A 20,777-nucleotide genomic window follows, 5' to 3' on the forward strand; every position below is an offset into this window, starting at 1 on the left:
CGGAACCGTTGAAAGCCACAGCAGAAAACGGCCCAAACGATGAAGCAATCGTGCATGACTCGATCATAAGAGACAAATCATCATCACTAAGATACCTACAGCTCGTCCTTTGAGGTATTGTTGTCTAATGCAGCTAGCCGCCGCCTCCATCCTAGTCCCTGCAGACATCGCGAACCGAACCGCCTCTACCTAAGATTTTGTTGAACCTCCGCCCCTTATTGATTTTGATATTGCGTCCCTGCCGCGTTCCTGACCTAACTCGTACTATTATTAGTCGAGGGCATACTCCGTACACAGTACGAGATGCGTACTTGTAGTCTTGCACTACATCCTAAACCTGGCGAGAAATTTGAGGTGGATATATCGTGTAATTGGTTACTTCGTATACTCTTTTGTCGCTGAAGGGAGAGCACACTTGAAGAATTTTGGGTCTACCCAAAATGTCCGATGGCTGCATCTGACAGATCTCAAGGGTCCAGATGTACGAGAATAATGGCAACAATAACAATCGTCTCCTTATTACTTGTAGCTGCCTGCTGCTACATGCGAGAGACGCGAAACGATGACATGCATGAACCCTAGTGACTGAAGGTAACGGTCGGCCCTCCTATCCAACCAATGAGAACCATGTGGTATTCAAGTCAGATCTCTCCAACTTCGTAAGAAAGGCTTTGCGCACAAGACCTGCTACCTCTCTCTAATATTTCCTTTAGTAAATTATGAAGAAACGGCCATTGAAGCAAGGAAGAAACATTAGTATACAAACAAAGAGGTTACGCGTAGGTCTAGATCTCATCCCGATATTCCACATTGAGCCTAGCGACAACCTTATTCGACCAATCTATGACACCATCACCCATTTCCCATCTTCGAATCGACACCAGGAACCAGACACACAGACATTGTCATACATACGACTACCTTCGCTGGATCCTTATATCAATTTATGGTATCTCTCCCAAGGGTCTGAAAGAAACCATGAAGCGTCTTCCTGCATTCGATTCCTCCTCCACTTCCTCTTCTTTCCTCCCAACTAACAATCACGACCACATTCCACCCTAATACAACGACAACCCATCATCAACAATACATGCCCAACTAAACAGGAGGAACAGAGAATAGAGAGAGCTCCACACAATGCCACCCAAATCCACCGCTGCCACTTCTAGTCCGAGGGTAATATACTGGTTCCGGACCGACCTGCGCCTACACGACTCCCCTGCCCTATCCACAGCACTTTCCCTGTGCAAACCTCACAAATCATCCGCCGTCCTCTACCCAATCTGGACCTGGGACCCTCACTACGTCTACCACGCTCGCGTCGGACCCAATAGATGGCAGTTCCTGCTGGACTCACAGTCCGACTTGTCGGCATCACTGACCAAGTTGAATCCGAAGCAGAAGTTGTTGGTCATCAGGGAGGCACCGCAGACGCTGTTCCCGAAGCTATTCAGGGAGTGGGGAATCACGCATTTGTGCTTCGAGAGGGATAGCGACGCATATGGGAAGGGGAGGGATGATGAGGTAGTCAAATTGGCGGAGAAGGCGGGTGTGGAAGTAGTGACAGAGTATGGTCGCACGCTGTGGGATAGTGACGCTCTTGTCAGAGAAAATGGGGGTAAGCCTACGATGAGCATCACTCAAGTCGAGAAGGCCGGGGCGAAGATTGGGGATGTTCCCAGACCGATCGAGGTGCCAAAGAGCTTACCGGATCCTGGGGATACTAAGTTAGGCTTTCAGATGGAAAAGCCAGGAAAGATTCCAGACTTTAATGAAAAGCAGAGAGATGGGGAGGATCGGTCGTATGGCGAGTTAAGTGGACCGAAGGGCGACTTCGCAGTACCAACAATGGAGGAATTGGGAATGAAAAAAGCGACTACTCCGCACCGTGGAGGAGAGACAATCGCGTTGGAGATGTTGGATGAACTCATGAAGGATGTGGATTATGTCGCTACATTCGAGAAACCAAAGACTGCCCCCACGGCCTTCGAACCACAGGCCACCACACTATTATCACCGCACCTACATTTTGGGACGCTGAGCGTACGGGAATTCTACTGGCGTACCCAGGATATAGTAGACAAATACAAGGGAACAGCTTCGAAGCCACCTACGAGCCTTACCGGCCAACTCCTGTTTAGAGATATGTATTTCGGCGCACAGGCGTCGTTGGCCTACGCATTTGGTCAGACGTACAACAACCCACAGTGCCGCTTCATTCCATGGCACCTGCCCTCCGAGATAGACGAGAAAACAGGTCTCGTCACCGGCAAGTACCTTGTCGATTCGGCGGAAGCAGAGCAATACTTCATTCGGTGGAGAGAGGGCCGAACAGGGTTCCCCTTCATCGATGCTCTCATGCGACAGCTCAAATCCGAAGGTTGGATTCATCATCTGGGCCGACATATGGTCGCTTGTTTCCTGACGAGGGGAGGCTGTTATGTCGACTGGGAGCGGGGCGCAGAAGTGTTCGAGGAGTGGCTCATCGACCACGAGGCTGCCTGCAACATCGGGAACTGGCAATGGCTTAGCTGCACAGCCTTCTATGCGCAGTTCTATCGGTGTTACTCTCCAGTCGCGTTTGGCCAAAAGTGGGATAAAGAGGGGAAATTTGTAAGGAGATTTGTACCGGAGCTGAAGGACTTTGATAAGAAGTACATATACGAACCGCACAAGGCGCCCGTCGCGGATCAGAAGAAATGGGGATGCTTGATCAAGGGAGATGGCACAGAGACGGAGGCAGACGGAGGCAAGTTCCAGATGTATCCAAAGCCCATGTTCGACTTCGCGGAGAGAAGAGAGATTTGTATACAAGGAATGAAACGGGCGTATTCAGTGGGTCTGTATGGGAACGATGAGCGGGTTCTGAATGGTACTTGGAGGGAGCTATTCCCTGATGATGCGGAGGGTCCAACAAGCGGGAAGAAAGGTCCGCCCGGGGCTATGGTGGAGCATGAGGATGCCGATGGGACAGAGGAAATCTCTCATCAGCCGCCGGAGTTGTCGGGACAGGAGAAGAAGAAAGCGGCAGCGAAGAAACCTGGAGGACACAAACGTGATGCCAGTCAGGGGACTCTTGATGGAATAGTCACCCGGAAGAAGAAGAAAGAGTCTGCTTAAATCATTACATACAATCATGATATCTTAGTGCTAAACTCTGACCGTAAAGAGGCGCTGAATTTTATGTGTTCTGCGTCGTACCAGTCTCATAAAGGTCAATATCTGGGCTCAATATGCAATGTATACTCACAAGGTGAAGTGGCCGAACCGATCCCATGGTACTATGGCCCCGAAAATCATTCCTTCATTGTATATGCTGAGTATCTGACAACTCATTTTGCCTTTACCAGCCAACTCTCTGCCTCAAAATTCAATTTTGTTCCCTGGAATCTCGGAGGATCCACAAAAGTCTTCATTCCGATGGACCGCAGGGTCAGGTTGTACACCCTGAAGATGACATAAACTTGAGAGGGATGGGCCCGATCGACAACCATACTATGCATCTACGAGTGCGATTAGTCCTGGTGCTAATTGATTGTCTGAGCTGCGTATACGAACCCGTTTGTACTGTACATCGCTCATGTAAAACTTCGTCTCGTACCGACTGGGAGTGGTTTTGACTTCCAGATAATACTCGATGGGATGAGCAACGTGGTTATGATCCAACATGATCTGGTGAGGAAAGTCACCTTCACAACAACTGCGAAGGTAACGGGTGAAAGCACCATTGTCGTCTTTGTACACTATATCGGCAGTCTCGAGGCCAGACCAGTTTCGCAGGTCTGAATAGCGAGCATGATGTTCTGTAAGCGTGCCGCGTATTGTGCTTCTCCAATTCTGTCGTCCAAAATGAGGTAAGCCAAGTTTCGCAAGTGATTCAAAAACCTGTTATGTTTAGTTAAACACACTTGCTGTCCACGCTATGTTTAACTTTAGCTGACTTACAAATGCCTCTCCGGCTGCCCCAATTCGTCGATTGTATGCAAACTCATTGAATTGTCGAAGACCAAAAGTAGACTCTAAGTCAAACGGTATTGACGTGATGTTGTCTGGTGTTGCTTGAGTGTTGTTTTCTGCCTCTCGCATGGCGCACGTTATGATCTGCTCAACTAGTCTACGGTATTCTGTTGATATCCATGTCCCGGGTCGGTGATCATCTCCTGTAGAACTGGGAGATTGACTAAGATAGTGAGGTTGGCTTTCCTCGCGATTGAAAGGTCTTGGTATTATGCGTGGACTGGGTGCGAATTCTCTACCCACACTGTAGTTGCTTCGAGCGCGTTCAACAGTCACCGACGTTGTACCCTCGGCTTCTTCATTTGGCAACACATCAGTATCATCCTCCCTTATTATCTGCTCAGAAAGATCGATAAAAGGCTTCTCCAGCCAAGATACATCGTAAATATCTTGCTCAATCAGAATAGTGGCCAAGTCGCACACTTCGCACCCGAGTATGATAGAGATATCATGTATGGCTGCGGAGCCGATGCCAGTTAGAGTAGCCAGGAGCTTAGGCAGTTGCGTTCGGTAGCATGCTCGACGTCGTTGGCGATCTTCCGGTATGAAAACTCTAAGTTTACCATCAATAAGGTCATGGTGAATTTCCGACCTGTCGCTCTCAACCTTCAATGGTTCGTTTGCGCGTTGAACCACAAGATATGTGGATATTTTCGTAGCAGAATAGATCTTTGCTGATTGTAGTAGCTCAAAAATATGGCGGTCGCCACGAAGAGCCTTACTACTTTTATGTTTTACGGCGCAACTGGATTCTGTCAGAAAGCAACGCTGTAATAGCATGGAGTCAAATCCGCGTGTGGGGAGTTAACTAAAGCTACCATTCTACACATTTGCCATCGTGAAGCGTTGTATAGCATACGATCTTTTTGGGATAGGCATAAAGGGTGTCATTCAACTCACCAATATAGCGCATATGCTTTGTTGCAAAATTCGTTCGATAACTTTTCCTCCACTTTGATCTCGTCTCCTATGCTCGATTCTTCGGCCACAACCTCAGATAAATACCTATGAGCAATACCCAGGTTCCTGAACATCATGTTCATGATTTGTGTCTCCTCGATATCAAATTCCAGTAGGAGATCATGCATTGCTAGTGCCCTCCCGTACCTTTCGTGATCCAGAATGGCATAATCACCATCAACCTTCAGCAGTATACGTTTGCCGTCGCTCAACTTTTGAGGAAGAAATGCAACCTTCTTGAGATCACTCAGAGGGCCTTCAACATTCAATGCTGTATGGGAATTTGCAAAGAATCTCCCGATCTGAATGAGCCGTAGCTTTATTTCATCAATGTTCTCTGGATGAGTCTCGGCCATCTGTCTTAGTTCGTTGATGAGAAGTTCCGGGGTGGCTGTTTTCACACGCAATCGCTGCGTGAAAAATGTGCGAAGTTTCGGATAAACAAGCTTCAAGTCCAGGTAGCCTTCTAGTGGGTATGGACTATTCCACAAGCATTGATGGAGCGTGTACCATACTCCCCCTTCTCCGAGAACCAATGGCTTGGTATTAAAGGCGTCTCTGAACACTGTCAGTAACATGCCCAATGATGACCGTTCCAATGTGTAGGACCCGCTCCTTAAGCCTTGTAATACTCGCGTGCGTAGCACCATGAAGTAACACTTCAGTGGCTGCCAGGACGTAGCAGAGTATTTCCGAAACGACTGTATGTATTTTGCTGAGTTGTAAATGGGGTCAGGCTTACCTAACTGCCTGCCATTCATCGAGCTGTACGGTTGAATCGAGATAAAGATACACCTCCTGGGATAGATAGAGATTGATCGGTTTCTCAGGCTCTTCATCTGCGCCCCAGCATTCTAGCTCTTCCAGAATCGTGTTTGTCGTACAGTCCTTGATGCCAATGGTGGTTTTGAAAAACGTCTCTAACAGTGGATCGCCCCCATACTCGGTTTCCAGGATGCCAAAATAATCGAGGAAGTCTGGGCCCTTCCATACACAATGGGCGGTCGTCCACCAACCATGAGCCGTCCAGGTGTACAAATACAATTTGAATAGTTTCCTATTATAATTGTAAGCTGATATTTTAACCGATAGTAGCCGCGGTACTACCGTAAGATAGGCTGGTCTGCCAGAGTCGTAAGTTCGGCCATTGATCTGTAAAGATCCTTTGCACAGGATGCTTCTGCAGGAGCACACAGAGTTGTAGTAACTAATAGATCCAAGGCATCTTGGTAGAAGATAATATCTGGCTTGAGGTGGACGCCAAAAGACTCGAGGAAACTCCAGCTACTGTTTTGATTGCTTTGAAGCCACCCCTCTGGCAATTCAAGAATCTTGATCATATCATGTTCTTTCCCTAGTATCTTGTAACTCTCAAGTTTTCCTCTTATGGATTGAGTAGGAAGATACGTTTTCTCCAATGGTGCAGATGTTCTAGACATACAAGGTACTTTAAATTGGCTGAGTTGCCGTTGCAACATGGTTGCAGGTGTTTGGTATACGCTCCAGTGCACTTTTAACATGCTGAGAAATTTGGATCCATTGAATTCTCTCACTGCGTTGATGTGAGATAATTGGTCTGCAAGAGGGGCTTTCTGAAGAAATTGTGGTATCTTTTGAGCCCGTAATTCAATGGTTAGCCAATTGATCCAGTCTTGGGACCTTATCGAACCTTGAGGGTAGTCCCATTCCATAAATGATTTTGGTAATACATTGAGGTCGAGTTCTTTCGAAAGGCGCACAGCTTGTGGAATGAGTTGGTTCAGACTGTACTCTTCACCCGAGGCTATGTAAAAGCACCGTGACACTTGTACTTGCTTCCCGGTGTCCGTCGGAACTAGCAGCCAAGGCTTGAGATCAGTGATATCACACTGAGAATTGCACAGAAATTGTATATGATCTTTAAGATCGAGCTTTGGTTTCAGTGCCTTATGTGCTTCCTTTATCTTGGCCAAGACCAAATCCGTAGGGCATGTTCTCACACCCAAGGCCTCGTAAAAGCTTCTCCTGATTGGACTTTTTGAACCCTGTATGTTAAGTAATTGTATTCCAAGGTCTTCCGGGATTTTTGATGAGCCGATGTACGAAAAGTATATCTCTTTAAGAGCACCCAAGCTTATTCCCGGTGCGCCTGTCCATTGATTGGGATTGGAGAGAGGGATAATAGCCAATTTCTTGAAGCGATGGATGGTTGAAGCATCCTTTGATCTTAGGATCTTCTGCCCCATTTCGGCAAATTTTATATGCCAAGCATCATCAGGGTTTCGAGACCTGAGTTTCGAACTATGACGTACAAGGTCAACCTGGACACGGTCTACAAGTTCACCTAGCGACAGAGTTTCAACTCCTAATCCTCCTCGAAGATCTGAATCACTGATGTGAGCGTTGTATTCTTGTGCAAGGTAGATCTCATCTGACAGATCTGGAACGATAGGTTCACCATTATACTTTGCAAAAGGCGGTATTGTGCGCAACTGAAGCGGACTTCGAAGGGTGTGGGTCTCCAAAGTTTCAAGAATCGGCATGGACTTGAGTCTCCCCATAATCATTCCGTGTAACCCTTTCCAGGGTGCTTGGAGGAAACGATTTGGCAAGAATTCCAGCCATGAATATCTTAGTGGATCGGTCCGAGTCGCAAACTGTTCGATAGCCCGTACGAATGCATCAGCAATTCCTGAGCAGATGACATCGTTCCACGTGCAATCTACTACACTCTCACGACTTGCCGAGGTGATGAAGTCTGACTGGATCAGAAACTTTACGAATTCATTAGACGGATTTCAACTTGTAGCCTCTGATTTCTTACTTGTATCGGTAAACGCTGAATAGGCAAAAAGGCAAAGACGTGCCTACTACCAAGCGCGTCTATTTTGGGTTTCCCGGATTTTGGCATAACAGGAAATGCTAACTTTACAGTTGCGCTTATAGTATGCTTTCGACGGTCATCTTTGGGCATGCTGCGAATGACTACAGAGAACTCTCGAAAATGGCTTTCATCGCAATGTTCAGCGTCGTCTATCTTTTCGTATCGGTTGATTTTGGTATGCGTCTTCTGTTCCAGCGGATACTTTTCAAGGGAAATATGAACCATTTTCCCATCCTCGCGAGCGAATTTGAACGATATTGACTCCAAGTTCTGGAGGAAGTATATAGTAGTGTCAGGAATCTCCCTAATAGCATCAAGAAGTTTCCGGTAGCTATTTTCTGATCGATCTGCCAAATTTAGAGTGATCCTAGTTGTCACAAATGCCGGCAATTCTACCTTTGGAGCTTCCAAGGGAGTCACCATGCCGAGCCCGTCTTCGCCCCTGCGATGTCGAAAGCGGAATGACCATAGTCCGGACTGGATGTGTACGTCATCAGCAATAGCAAAGACGGCCTTGAATCCGAAACCTTTTTCACCAATATGTTGGTCTTCCGCTTTGGCCTTTTTAGAGCTTTTACCAGTCGCGCAAATTGCGTTGATGTTCTCTCGCGTGAAGCCAACTTCATTGGTCTCAACAATGAGGTTTTGTTGAGAAACAGTGAAATGAAGAAAGGGAACTTGATCTCTTGACAGACTAAATGATTTCCGATAGTAAGAATCGTCGGCATTCTGTATCAGTTCGAACAAAAATCGGTACTTGGATGAGTACAACTGTTCTGAGATGCTGCGCGAGTTAGTGCAGGAAACGATGGAGATGAATTCCATACCTCGTGGTATAAGCTGCCTCAATCGCTTTGTGTCGTTCGACAAATCCCAAAACAGTTGCTCGGCTTGACTCTCTAATGGAGTTGATATCGGATAGAGTCTGCTCATCTAGGTATCCCTTTTCCAGCCTGATAGCTCTTAGGACGGCATTTGCCTCGGCGGCTGTAGATGGCTCTCTGTCTCCAAGTCGCTTGAGCTCTTCCATGTGAATACCCTGACGCAAAATGTCGTCTGTTTGTTCGGTCATCTTGTTATCGAGAGTTGCGGCGCACTCGCAGCATCAAGTGAAAGGGCAACACATTCAACCTAACTTTCCGAATTTCTGATTCTTTTGCAACGCGCGGGTATTGTACCTCCATTTTATGGTGTGGTATAGACTAGATTGCGGCACAGCTTCTCGGCGCCTAACAGCTGTCGTGATTGGGCACCAAGTCCTTGTTCCAACAATATTGCATAACATGCGTGGGCCTTAGTGTAGTAGCCAGTCCATCAGATTGGATAGGAAGATGCATACCCGTTCCGTACCATGCCGCCATGTTCGTACTTGAAACCTCGCAGTGCTCTTTTATTCAGGTGGATAGACTTCGAAACGGTGGACACAGGCTCCCGCAACCTAAACCCTTCAACCTTCACCATTTACCATTAAACCACCCCACTCGGATGCCCATAGAGAATTAGCAGTAACATACATGCCTTGAGAAAACTAATAATTTGCATATTTATCTGTGCTATTCCTCCATGAACTAAGCTGCTCTAGACAATGTTCTCAACTTGACATCCCCAATTCACCAGAATAGGGAAGCTTGATTATTGTGGTGATCTGCATTCATTTTATGTCTCTTGTGCATTTCTCAGATGTACTTTGTACGCTTTTAGATTTAACCCCCACGACGGTATATGACGAGTTTTGGGGAGCGTTTTATTCTAGTAAAACATACACCTTGCTGTTGAAATATTTATCAATCCGTCGGATTGCCTAAGCCAAGTTCTGATGGCACTTCCGGACCGAAACCCAGCAGCAAGGATAAGAAGCCTAAGACCATCGAAGCTATACATAGTAGATAATAGAAACGTGTCATAGTGCCAAATTTGAGGCATCTTGATTACTGATAGCAAATGTAACAAAAGTGGGCAACTGGTAGGCAATCAAATAATAGTTTTAGTAGCATTGAGCTTGCATATATAATTGCGCTCGATCAACAAATTCAAACTAATAATATTCTCGACCGGAGACTCAAGCAACTATTACCAATTACACAAGCACGATATCACGGAAACCTATGTTGTCCTCGGCAATTTCACCCCCCATAATGCCATGCACATATCTGTAGACATCGCAATGACTTCAGTATCATTCTGTTATAGTTGAGTCACTAGATTTGACTTACGTTTCACCAAGAAGTTCAAAACCCTCTTTTCCCGTGGTATACGTAGCGTCAGATTCTCTGAGTATAAAAGGGACACACGCCCATTGAAAGACAACTACCATGTCACCTATTCGAGCACCCCTCGGGACTAGCGCGAAATACCCTTTGGTTGTGACTGCGAATCGACGCTTCGCCATAGCAGCTTCGAATGCGACTCGTAGATCTGCTAGTATCTTTGCTGGTCTCCTCCTCTTTAAACTAGCCATCGTGAAGAGCTCCTTTACGCGTCTGGGACCATAAGTTTGGCCTGGTAATGAAGGCATTTGGCCTGTTGAGGAGTCCAATATCAAGCTAAAGATCTCTTCATGATCTCGAGAGGGTTTTTTCACACCGGATCCATCACGTCCGGCGAGAAGAGTTTGCCAGAAAGCATCATACAAAGCCACACTTATCGTTGCATACCGTGCTACTGCCCTAGCTAGCAAGGCTAACTCGGTGTAGCCTGCCCATGCTTGGTTTTTCGCTGTTGGGTCTTCGATATCAAGCACTGGGTTGTCTACAACGCACCCTATCGCCGCAATTGTGTCAAATATCTTACCTGACAACGTAAGCTTCAACCCATCTTCGCTCAAAGTGCTTTTATATGACGAGCCCCGATAGCCTAGGTGGCCCCCTCCTGCATGATATAGTGTCCAGGCCTTGGTTGAATACCCCAATGCTTGCGTTACGCGGGGGGTGCTCCAATCCGGCACCCATGAGGGGTGAAGGGGTTGGTCGTGGTCGATGCAACTCAGTATCCTGTATGTGTTTTCTGGCATCTGGGATACACATGCCTCACGAAACACATCAAGATGCGATTTACTCAGTGAGTAATCGGGCTTTATGGTCAATTCGGTCAGGCCCAGCAGCCCATACACCTTATCTTTCGGATCAGACACCAGCCCCTGGCGTGTGGAAGCAAGAGCCTCGAGAAGCATGGTCGGACCTCGAGTCCGCTTCATCGCGCGCGTTTCCTGAATGTAACGAACAATTTCGCCTTCTCCTACCCTAGTAGCTGTTGATGGGGCCCAGAGTCGATTGATCTCCTCGTTCGTGCGCAGCCACTTCAACAGACCGGACTCTCTCAGCGTCCAGAACCAAGTGATCATATCGTCCCAGTTCTCAACTACATCACCATATCCAACGAATAGCGAGTTGGCAAGGCATGCTTCTTGGATGGTCCAAGTTCTCCGTGTCCACGGATTGCTCATGAGACGCTTCAATTCCCACCAGGAACGGTCATTACTGGGCGGCAAGTGTAAGCGCTCAAATTCCCCCGGGCCTGTCTCTTGATCGACAAGCTGTAATCGCGAATGGATATCTTGCATGATTTCTATTGCCAGTCCTGGATCCGCGTGACCACCTTCGTCGCCCAGCCAGATCAATACATTGGTTGCATGCGAATAGATAGCTCCCATGAGTGGTATCTGACATTCCTTTTCCCGCACATCTCGTTGGTTGATGCAAATTTGGTCAATCTACAGAAACACACTGTTCGTCTTGGAGCGCAATTGCTGAAGCGCTGAGGCTAAACTGCCAGTGATCCAGAATGAAATGTTATCGATGACGATTTGATGGTCAAAGACGTGTGGTCCCCATACATAGGATAGTGCGGTGTACCATACCGGCTCGGATGAGTCTAAATTGACGCCATGATTTGTTTGTCTTGCCTGATTTATTCCATTCTGTTCCGACACAGATGGATATTCAAAATCTATGCTCACGACTCGAAGGGTACCGCCCATCTTCTCGTCTCGTGAACCTGGGTACAACTCCAGTACGCGAATTTCTCCCTGTCTCAGATGCTGGAACCCATGGCGCTGTTTTTGTCCAGCTTCCGGCTTCTCACGATGAAGTCGACGTTTCTTGTGAACGAAGGCACAGACGAAGTTGAGATCAACATTTGTAAAAGATTGATCCGATGGTGTATCAGCTGTGGCAATCTGAAACCGCTTTGCCTTTTTAACAAGAGCCGTACATGATCCTATCTCTTCTTGTGAATGATCATCTTCAAGGAAGTACTAATAGAACTATTACTAGATGAACTCCTTTGCGAAAGTCATTCTTACATTTTCTTTCGGCTCTGTAGGAGCAGCAGAATCTCTGATTACCCGTATATCAAGCATGGGCTTTAGGATTTCTGAGGGTATGCTTTAGAAAGCGAATCAATCAATTGTAAATCAAAATGGCATTCATATTAATTCATGGTACAAGAACTGGGGATTGTGAGCGTAGAAAAAGGTAGTCAAGTAAAAAAATAGATTCTGGAGTGTTTTATACGCTCGTGTTTCCCTCATTTCGATATTGAAAGGACGCTGAATGATATCATCCAATTCGATTCAAGTCTCGAGCAATTGCCCTTTCGGTGAAATGCATTGGTACCAATTCCTTTCAATCTGCCTTTAGAGGCATTCAAAGAGTAGGAAAGAATGGTTCCAACTAGCGAATGTTCCAATGAATCCTATCAGCGCTCATGGAAAGATTTGAGATTATGTTTGTAGGCAAGAAGATCTTCGGACCATAAGCCATGCCATCTCGTAAAAATAACAGCTCAATGTTTGCGGTCATGACGGCAAGTCTAGGATTTGATGAACATCCCTAAAATCCAAGATCGAAAACGCGAAGAAGCAGGCATTACTAGACTCGTACATATTTTGCGCAGCTCCTACTGGGAGAGGTAGCACCCCTTGCGCAAATAAGCCACATGTTTGCCTATTCCAACGCAGCAGCCGACTGAAAGCGTAATTGCAACTGATGATCAATGCCACAAGGCTGGATGACAGGCTTGTGGTTGCTCGCTTCCTACCGCATCATCGCCGTTTATGATATGCGGGGGGAGCGTGACACAACATTTGACTTATTCCAAATCGCAGGTATGAGCAATAATTCCAAATTATGACTGCGCGGCGAGTTAAATCTTTTTCTGGATGCATATGTAGGATCATACATCGCAGAAGTATGTCCGTGTTTACGGTTTCCAAGCCTTCAGCACCATGTAGAGGGACACTGGCAGGCTGAATGAAGTGAATTCGATGATACAGAGAACAGCTCTTGTGCTATCTTTCATTCTACGCAGATTACTGCATCAGAATGACAAATAACAAGACTAATACGCTTGAAGTGAATCTTGGAATACGGCAAAGAACTTCGTAGTGATTTTCGGGAGATGGAAAATACGCCTGGAAGGAAATACCCTAACATGGGCTAACATCTTACACTCTACTATCTTCTGCAACAACTTTGCTAGAATTCGATCCTAACGGGAGTTTACACAAGCGCAATACGATTACTACTTACTGCTTGGGTTTCATCTGTTTGTGATTGGTAGTAATGATTTTTTGCCAAGCTACTGTGTAGTCTGTCCAAGTTCCCGCGGGCAGCATGACTTCAAGCCCTAGAGCGTCGTTATGGTCTGGATCGGATCCTGAGAGCCTCGGAGCGGAGAATGCGGGCAGTAGCATGTACTCAAGTGGTTACTACGGCTCGGGCGCTGCCCTCCACATCGCTTGGCAAGGAACTTTCAATCCGACACGCATAATCGTGATAAAGATGCACTTGACAACCAAAGCTGTTGGGAGGCCAGTGTATGCGAGTCAGTGATACATCATCTTTCCCCCAGTGTCTCCACCATCATTGACGAGGAACCGACTTTTCCACCTGCACAAGTAGTTGCGGAAACATCATGGCTTGCCCATTTGCAAAACCCAATCGCCTCTTTGAAGATCTAGCCACGACGCGGCAGCAGTCAACTCTGCCATTCAGCAAGGAACTCGGTGGCTATGTCGTATCGCGATATGACGACATAGTCTCGGTTCTCGACCAACCGAATATATTCAGCTCGAGACCTACAGTGCCAGAATTTCCTCCTCCTGTCAAAGGGATTTTTGCCAATAAAGTCCCCGAAAAAGGGACATTGCTTGCACACGATAACCCTGACCACGATCGATTAAGGAAAAGCGTGGCATCGTTCTTTGTGCCACGGAGACTCAGACGTTTCGAGCCGCTGCTGAGAGCCACTGCACACGACTTGATCGACCAGTTTAGTTCCAAGGGGGAGGTCGAGATCAAGGAAGCATTTGCTTTACCTTTGCCGCTGCGAACAATTGTGCATGTTGCTGGACTTGATCCAGAGCGGTGGCAGTGGATTGGACAGAGCCTTGCTTTGTTTGGCGGAATCACGAGAGTCGATGCTACCGTCAGCATTGAAGAAAAGGTTCGAGACGTGCTCGATCTCCATGAATATATTGCACAGGTGATCGAAGAGCGACGCAACGATAGACGGGATGACTTGATCAGCCACATCTGGAACGAGCGCGACGCGGGCAATGTTGAAATGACAGACTTCGAGCATCTGAGTATGATCCCAGGGTTGCTCCTTGCAGGTCACGAGACAACAACCAATGTCTTGAGCATGGGCATTGCACATCTGCTGCATCTGGGGTTGTTTGACGAGGTGACAAAAGACGAAATCTCCCGAGCTGCTGCGATTGAGGAGCTTCTGCGCTATGAATCAGCAATCACGGGTATGCCGCGAAAGGTACTTGAAGCTACGAGCATAAGCGGCACAACGCTAGTGCCTGGTGACCAGTTGTTTGTCGCCTACAATTCAGGCAGCAGAGACGACACTAAGTTCCCCGATCCGAATCGCATTGACACCAAACGAGGTCGAAAAGTACAGCATCTAGGCTTTGGGCGCGGTGTTCATGCCTGTCTTGGAGCTCCCCTTGCGCGGCTTCTCTTGAATGTAGAACTGGCCGTACTCAAAGAGAGGCTACCGAACCTCAAATTGAAGACGCCGTATCACGAGATTCAGTACCATCGCGTACACGAAGGTCGAGGTGTGGCTGGAGTCACATTAGAATGGGACAGCACCAGGGCCACGAAGGCTTCGTCAGACGGAAGCTCCCGAAGTGTAACTCGGCCTAGGGTACCCGCCCAGCCACAGGATATGGATTTGATAGTCGAAGAAGCAAATCTTGTTGCAGACGATGTCCTACAGTTCAAGCTGCGCTCGCAAGATGGAAACCATCTTCCAGAGTGGGCACCCGGAGCGCATATAGACGTCAAGGCGGGTCCATTCGGCTATCGACAGTACTCAATCTGTTCAGACCCAGACGATCGCAAATGCCTCTCGTTTGCTGTTCTTAAGGAAACAAGCGGACTCGGTGGCTCCAAATACCTCCATAGTAAAGTGCGGCCGGGGAGTATGCTAAGCATACGAGCACCTAGAAACAACTTTTCATACGAACCCAGCAGGAAAAAGACGATCTTCATTGCAGGAGGTATTGGTATAACCCCCATACTTCCAATGGCTACAGATGCACGACGAAGCGGTATGTCGTATGCGATTGTCTACCTCGGGCGCTCGCGACGTAATATGGCGTTCTTGGGCAGACTCGAGAAAGAGCATGGCAATCATCTGACCGTATGGGCAAAGGATGATAATGATGGCCACCGCTATGATCTCAACGTTCTCTTCGCTGACGAGCACATCGACGACCTTCGCGTGTACTGCTGCGGTCCAGAGCCACTCTTGACCGGACTGCAAGACATATTATCAGATGCTCCGCCTGGTGCTCTACGGATCGAGCACTTTTCGAACCCTACGGCGTCTCTGAATGCAACGAACACCGCATTCGAGGTTGTTTTGGCGCGTAGCAATCGTACTTTCCAGATACCCGAATCTCGCTCGCTTCTAGAAGTCATTAACGAAGCAGGGGCAGGCATTCTTTCGACGTGCAACAAGGGCTTGTGCGGCACGTGCGAAGTGTCAGTTATCGATGGTGTGCCGGATCACCGTGATATGGTGCTCACCGCTGAGGAGAAGATGGACGGGAAGCTGATCATGCCTTGTGTCTCACGCTGTCGTGGTACGAAGTTGACGTTGGATCTATGGTAGAATACTCGGTACAGTAGGCTACTATAGCAAGGTATTGACATAGAAATAGAACAAAAATCTTATTATGAGTGGTATCTTTGGGTTTTGTGAACGTAGTACTACAAAATGTTTTACGGAGTACATGAATAGTTTTTGAAAATGCCCCCTTTCTGACATTCACAAATGATCCACTCACGTGTTTGTAATTAGTATGTATCTTCCTAGTTTTACTGGTAAGTGCACAAAGAGGGGGTTGGCAGTCAGAGTAGCCCACTTGCTAGGTTCATGTGTCTCCGAGTCTAAAGTATCTATTTAGGGGTTTGCGGTAAACAGTCTTTGAAAACTTGTGCTAAAACCTCGCGCATGCACTATTGCCGACATAAAATGCCTGCAGGGGACCATCCCGACGAGCCAACCCTTTGTACCAGCAGGTCGTAGGTATACCTATGCACTTACAGCTACTAGATACGATGCTGTAACAGTACTCGTACCGACCATACGGAATAAGTCCGTTGGGGTTCATGCACGGTCCTCAACTCTAGGTTCCAGATCGTCGGGCCCAGAACGTCGGGTCGGTACATGCGGGCTGACTACAGTGTTCCGATCCGACTCTCGTCACTGCTTAGATCTTGCAATTACACGGGCATCTGTGGGAGGACTCTCGTAAATCCCCGCAATTCACAATCACAGAGACCTGTTGTACATGGATACGAATAAGATAAGCGAGGTATTTCCCCGGAATGTGGAGGCATAATCTACTCTAATCTACTCCCCACAATACGTCCTAGATCCGGGGTAATAGCCAGCGCGGTATACATTAATAACCCCATGTCTGCTCCGAAATCTGAATGCTTTGAACCCAGACTTCGACGAGAGTTTCTAACACCGCCAGCAGCGCAAGATATGACTCACGCATCCAACATGTTGGACGGCAAGCACGACGCCAACATCGACCACGTCGAGGAATTGAAGATGCCGTCCGGCACTGGAGAGAACCATATTGGGGGCAACGCTCTGCTCGTCCATGAGGATGGCGCAGTTCGCAAAATCCCTGTTCCTTCCTCCAATCCCAATGATCCCCTCAACTTCCGCGGCTGGGAAAAAATCGGTATCATCTTCTGCTGCTGCTGGTTTTCAATCATGGGTCTCGCTATGGCAAGTGGCCTGGGCGCTATCCTCAATGTTTTCTTCGAGATGTACATGCCACAGGGATACAACGCTGAGCAGATTGTATTTTTACTTACCATGCCATCTCTGTGCATTGGTCTAGGTATGCTTTCAGTCCAAAAGCAGACAAGGCAGGCTGCAATATACTGACGATATCCTGCTCAATAGGTAACTACATCATTCTACCACTTGCGCTCGCATACGGAAGACGCCCGGTATTCCTAGTCTCCATGGTTGTTCTGCTCGCGGCTACGATCGCTGCTGCGGTGCAGAACTCGTATAATGGCCACCTTACAGCACGCATTATCCAAGGTCTAGCAACCGGTGCCTCGGAATCCTTGCTTCCTCTTATGCTCACCGAGGTCACTTTTCTTCACGAGCGTGGCCGTGTCTTCGGCCTGTACTGGACGATACAGAACATCTTGAGTTCCACGATCAACCTGGCTTCTTCCTATATCAACCACGATCTGGGTTGGCGATGGTACTACTGGATCTTCGTCATTACGGTCGCAGTAGGTTTGGTCATCGCCTTCTTCTTCGGCTTCGAGACTCAATTCGCTCGTCCGGCAGCAAGCGTTGATGGACTCCTGGTATTCACAGACGAGTACGGAGTAACGAACATCATTCCAGACTCTGAGGCTCAGGATTATCTTGCTCGCATGTGCCGAGAAGGTATGGAGCTGCCTACTACAGGCGACACAGGAAGCGATGTCCCGCGTAAAACCTACGCCCAAAAGCTCCGCCCATGGTCGGACGTTCAGAAGCAGCCGGTTAAGATCATGCTCCTGACCTACCTGCACATGCTGCAAAGCATGACTTCCCCTGGCATAATCTACGCGATTCTCACCTCATCCGTCGCCCTTGGTTGCGGAATTGGCATTTCTTTAACCTACAACGAAGTGCTAATGGTCAACTATGGCTGGAAGCCGCAGAACGTTGGTCTCATTAACATCGGAGGTGTCGTGGGCGCTTTACTTGGAATGCTCTATTGTAACCTACTTGGCGACAAGTTCGTGCTCTTTGCTGCGCGCCGCAACAAGGGTATCCACAAGCCAGAGCACCAGCTCTTGACTCTCATTCCACCGGCCATTATCGGGGTCGCCATGCTGCTTCTATACGGCTTCACCGCTGGCGGTGGTGTGACATGGTGGGCGCCGTATCTTGGCTGGACATTCTTCCAATATACATTCACAGCTGTGGTTATTGTGTCGACGACTTTCGCATCTGAAGCAACGGTGCAAAACCCGGGCCCTGCGCTGGTGGTCGTTGTTGGCACAAAGAACATCGTGTCGTTTGGTGTTGCGTATGGCCTAACGCCGATGATCCATGACCATGGTTACAAATGGGCTTTCGGGGTCCTAGCTGGCATTTTCGCTGGTATTTTCCTGTTGGGAATTCCAGTGTACTACCTCAATCCCAAGTGGCGTGCTAGGCAACACATAAAGAAGGCCTGAAATGGTGTGGCGGCACTTGTGATGAATGTGTCTAAAATGTGACTCAAAGGGGATAATGATCTTTCTTAAGTATATAACGGTCGGCTTTTGGTTTTCTATAAGCCATCAATCAATCAATTAATTGCTTCATCAGCGGCTCATTGAGTTGCCTCGACAGTCTTTTAGACAATGGATCCAGCGCTGTCTTATCCAGTATCGTTTTGGTGGTGTATGAAGTAACCATACCTTTCTGTCTATCACCTTAGTGATGGGCAGCTAGTCAGAATTGAGGTAAAGGTCCTCGTTCACCTAGGTCCCATTCGAATTTAAACCCAGAGCACCGTGACAGCCTCGTAGTAGATATTGCAAGATACAAAATACACCTAGAGAGGAATATCTTATCATGGTACGGTAAGCCTATGATCAGATCACCTTGCTTTATGTACTTTGCTGCTAATGCGGTTCAACAATCTTGAGGTGATACAACCCAGTAAACAATGGATCGAAAGACAAGTTTAATCGAGTAGATGGTATAGCTGCAATCAGGAGGAATAAGCAAAATGTACAGTAAGAAAAACACATGACAACCGAGATTTACTAATAGTTATCTACTTAATTAATACTTTATTGATATAGAATGTAGTACTTTTATTATGTTATTGCATAAAGCTAACAATCCCCATAGCAGCTCCGGCTGCAAAACTTCCTAGGATAACCATTTCAACGCCGGCTCGAATGTATTGTTTAAAGTTTTTTTTATGAATACTGGCACATATTTCCTGCGATCCGAAACCTTCTTGATGTGGCAAAGGTTCGTCTGATAACAGGTGCATCTTCACAGCGCCGAATGCAAACAAAGCCATGACCATTACTATACAACTCCACCAGAATGCTGTGTATACTGTGGAATCCTTTCCAGCTAAGACATATGGCAATAAGGGAATAGCTCCACCCGCGAAATATCCCAATCCAATAGTCATGGCCGAGCGAATAGCCCGGTCGGACTCTTGGGTTGACTTTTTGTGATGGAAGTTCATGATGAATTCAACTTGTAGATTGGCAGGTAGCGAGATGATATGATCGGCCAAGGAATCGATTAGATGTGATGGAAGCGCATAAGGCAAGAACATGTCATGGACAAGCAACGCCGTGTCAGAAGGGCTATCATGCACAGTCATGGATGTGCTGCGGATAAGCGAATGGTGCGCATCGCTGTGGAGGATAATTAGCTTGGCGTTTGATAGGAAAGCAGCTCCCCAGGCGCTATAGGATTGAACTGTGACGAACCTTTCGTGTTTTCCTCCAAGGTAACCCCCAAGACTCATGCTGATTGCTCCCGCAAACAGCTCAGCTAAGCCGCCATACACGACGACTTGCGGGTTTCCGAGCGCACTCAGCCCAGCAGTGAGAGCGAAGGGCACAGTCAGTCCATCAGCAAGTCCCACTGTGGCATCTGAGACGGTTCTCGAGTCAAACATGTTCGGTCGCGTAGCCTCTCGTCTTGTCGAAGGTGAGTACAAAGTGGTGATATCCTCCATCGGTCTTTGGTATGTACTTGAGCTTCTTCCAGGTAGAGGATAAGCTGATTTCTGGATATCTTGGAAGCAGGGTTTCGACGATGTCTTTCCTTGCTTGACGCTTCCAATTGGCAAAGGTAGTCGTTCGTCTGAATTAAAAAACAATCTCTTTAGAAGTCTTACTACCATCTTACCGTATTAAATTAATAGCGGCAGGAATAGTGATATTGCCAATACGCATCAGCTTTTTCATGGAGCAGAGAAGATTTGGTTTTTAGTTGCAATGAATATGCAAACTAATAACTTAACGAGATAATGCTAGAAGTAAGAACTCGATACAATTCTATAGCTCTTATAGGATGGATCAGCGTGGCCGCGTGTGCGCAAGGTTGGAGGAGGATCTTGGACCGAAGATGTTGCTCGATGGATGAGCGTCTAATCAGCCGTAGGCAGCTAATAATCGACCAACCACATAGCTGGAATTGACCACATGCGTTTAAATATGGCGACCTTAGTGTTACCACGCAACGGTGCAAAGGCACAATCGATTTTAAAGCTTCCTACGGATACGACAACCACTCATATGGCTTGTATTCGTCATATGAAATTGATAGTTTTGAAGCCGGCTTTTTCATAGGGATCACGGCCCACATTAGTGCAAAAGGCTTGGACGAGCTTATTCCCACCTACACCCAAGACGACAAGCAAGGC

General features: G+C 47.4%; 6 protein-coding genes across 6 annotated transcripts; 3 read left to right on the plus strand and 3 right to left on the minus strand.

The window, feature by feature from the left end:
- Positions 1-644: 644 nt before the first annotated feature.
- On the plus strand, positions 645-3,226 carry BU24DRAFT_686 (Cryptochrome/photolyase FAD-binding domain-containing protein). Its single transcript, XM_033534537.1, has 2 exons — positions 645-659; positions 714-3,226. The coding sequence occupies exon 2, from the start codon at positions 1,138-1,140 to the stop codon at positions 3,118-3,120; it is 1,983 nt and encodes a 660-aa protein (XP_033388725.1). The 5' UTR covers positions 645-659; positions 714-1,137; the 3' UTR covers positions 3,121-3,226.
- Positions 3,227-3,332: 106 nt separating this feature from the next.
- BU24DRAFT_487023 (uncharacterized protein) lies at positions 3,333-8,969 on the minus strand (the record flags this gene model as incomplete). The annotated part of the gene is made up of 8 exons (XM_033533419.1): positions 8,668-8,969; positions 7,781-8,624; positions 6,085-7,730; positions 5,720-6,034; positions 4,918-5,535; positions 3,946-4,762; positions 3,559-3,885; positions 3,333-3,503 (listed from the first exon to the last, which is right to left on the minus strand). Exons 1-8 carry the CDS (start codon positions 8,910-8,912, stop codon positions 3,333-3,335), a joined length of 4,983 nt encoding a protein of 1,660 aa, XP_033388726.1. The 5' UTR covers positions 8,913-8,969.
- A 948-nt stretch (positions 8,970-9,917) lies between these two features.
- BU24DRAFT_429543 (uncharacterized protein) lies at positions 9,918-12,197 on the minus strand (the record flags this gene model as incomplete). Its single annotated transcript, XM_033529753.1, has 5 exons — positions 9,918-9,990; positions 10,054-10,954; positions 11,018-11,521; positions 11,564-12,014; positions 12,141-12,197. 5 exons carry the CDS (start codon positions 12,195-12,197, stop codon positions 9,918-9,920), a joined length of 1,986 nt encoding a protein of 661 aa, XP_033388727.1.
- A 1,556-nt stretch (positions 12,198-13,753) lies between these two features.
- Positions 13,754-15,970, plus strand: BU24DRAFT_445630 (cytochrome P450; the record flags this gene model as incomplete). The annotated part of the gene is made up of 1 exon (XM_033530717.1): positions 13,754-15,970. The coding sequence occupies one exon, from the start codon at positions 13,754-13,756 to the stop codon at positions 15,968-15,970; it is 2,217 nt and encodes a 738-aa protein (XP_033388728.1).
- Positions 15,971-16,798: 828 nt separating this feature from the next.
- On the plus strand, positions 16,799-18,650 carry BU24DRAFT_438011 (MFS general substrate transporter). The gene is made up of 2 exons (XM_033530233.1): positions 16,799-17,219; positions 17,285-18,650. The coding sequence occupies exons 1-2, from the start codon at positions 16,853-16,855 to the stop codon at positions 18,568-18,570; spliced, it is 1,653 nt and encodes a 550-aa protein (XP_033388729.1). The 5' UTR covers positions 16,799-16,852; the 3' UTR covers positions 18,571-18,650.
- A 555-nt stretch (positions 18,651-19,205) lies between these two features.
- On the minus strand, positions 19,206-20,087 carry BU24DRAFT_429546 (DUF125-domain-containing protein; the record flags this gene model as incomplete). Its single annotated transcript, XM_033529754.1, has 2 exons — positions 19,206-19,761; positions 19,837-20,087. The coding sequence occupies 2 exons, from the start codon at positions 20,085-20,087 to the stop codon at positions 19,206-19,208; spliced, it is 807 nt and encodes a 268-aa protein (XP_033388730.1).
- Between the last annotated feature and the right edge of the window lie 690 nt (positions 20,088-20,777).

The sequence above is a fragment of the Aaosphaeria arxii genome (assembly GCF_010015735.1).
Source record: "Aaosphaeria arxii CBS 175.79 unplaced genomic scaffold BU24scaffold_1, whole genome shotgun sequence".
Classification (NCBI taxonomy): Eukaryota; Fungi; Ascomycota; class Dothideomycetes; order Pleosporales; genus Aaosphaeria; species Aaosphaeria arxii.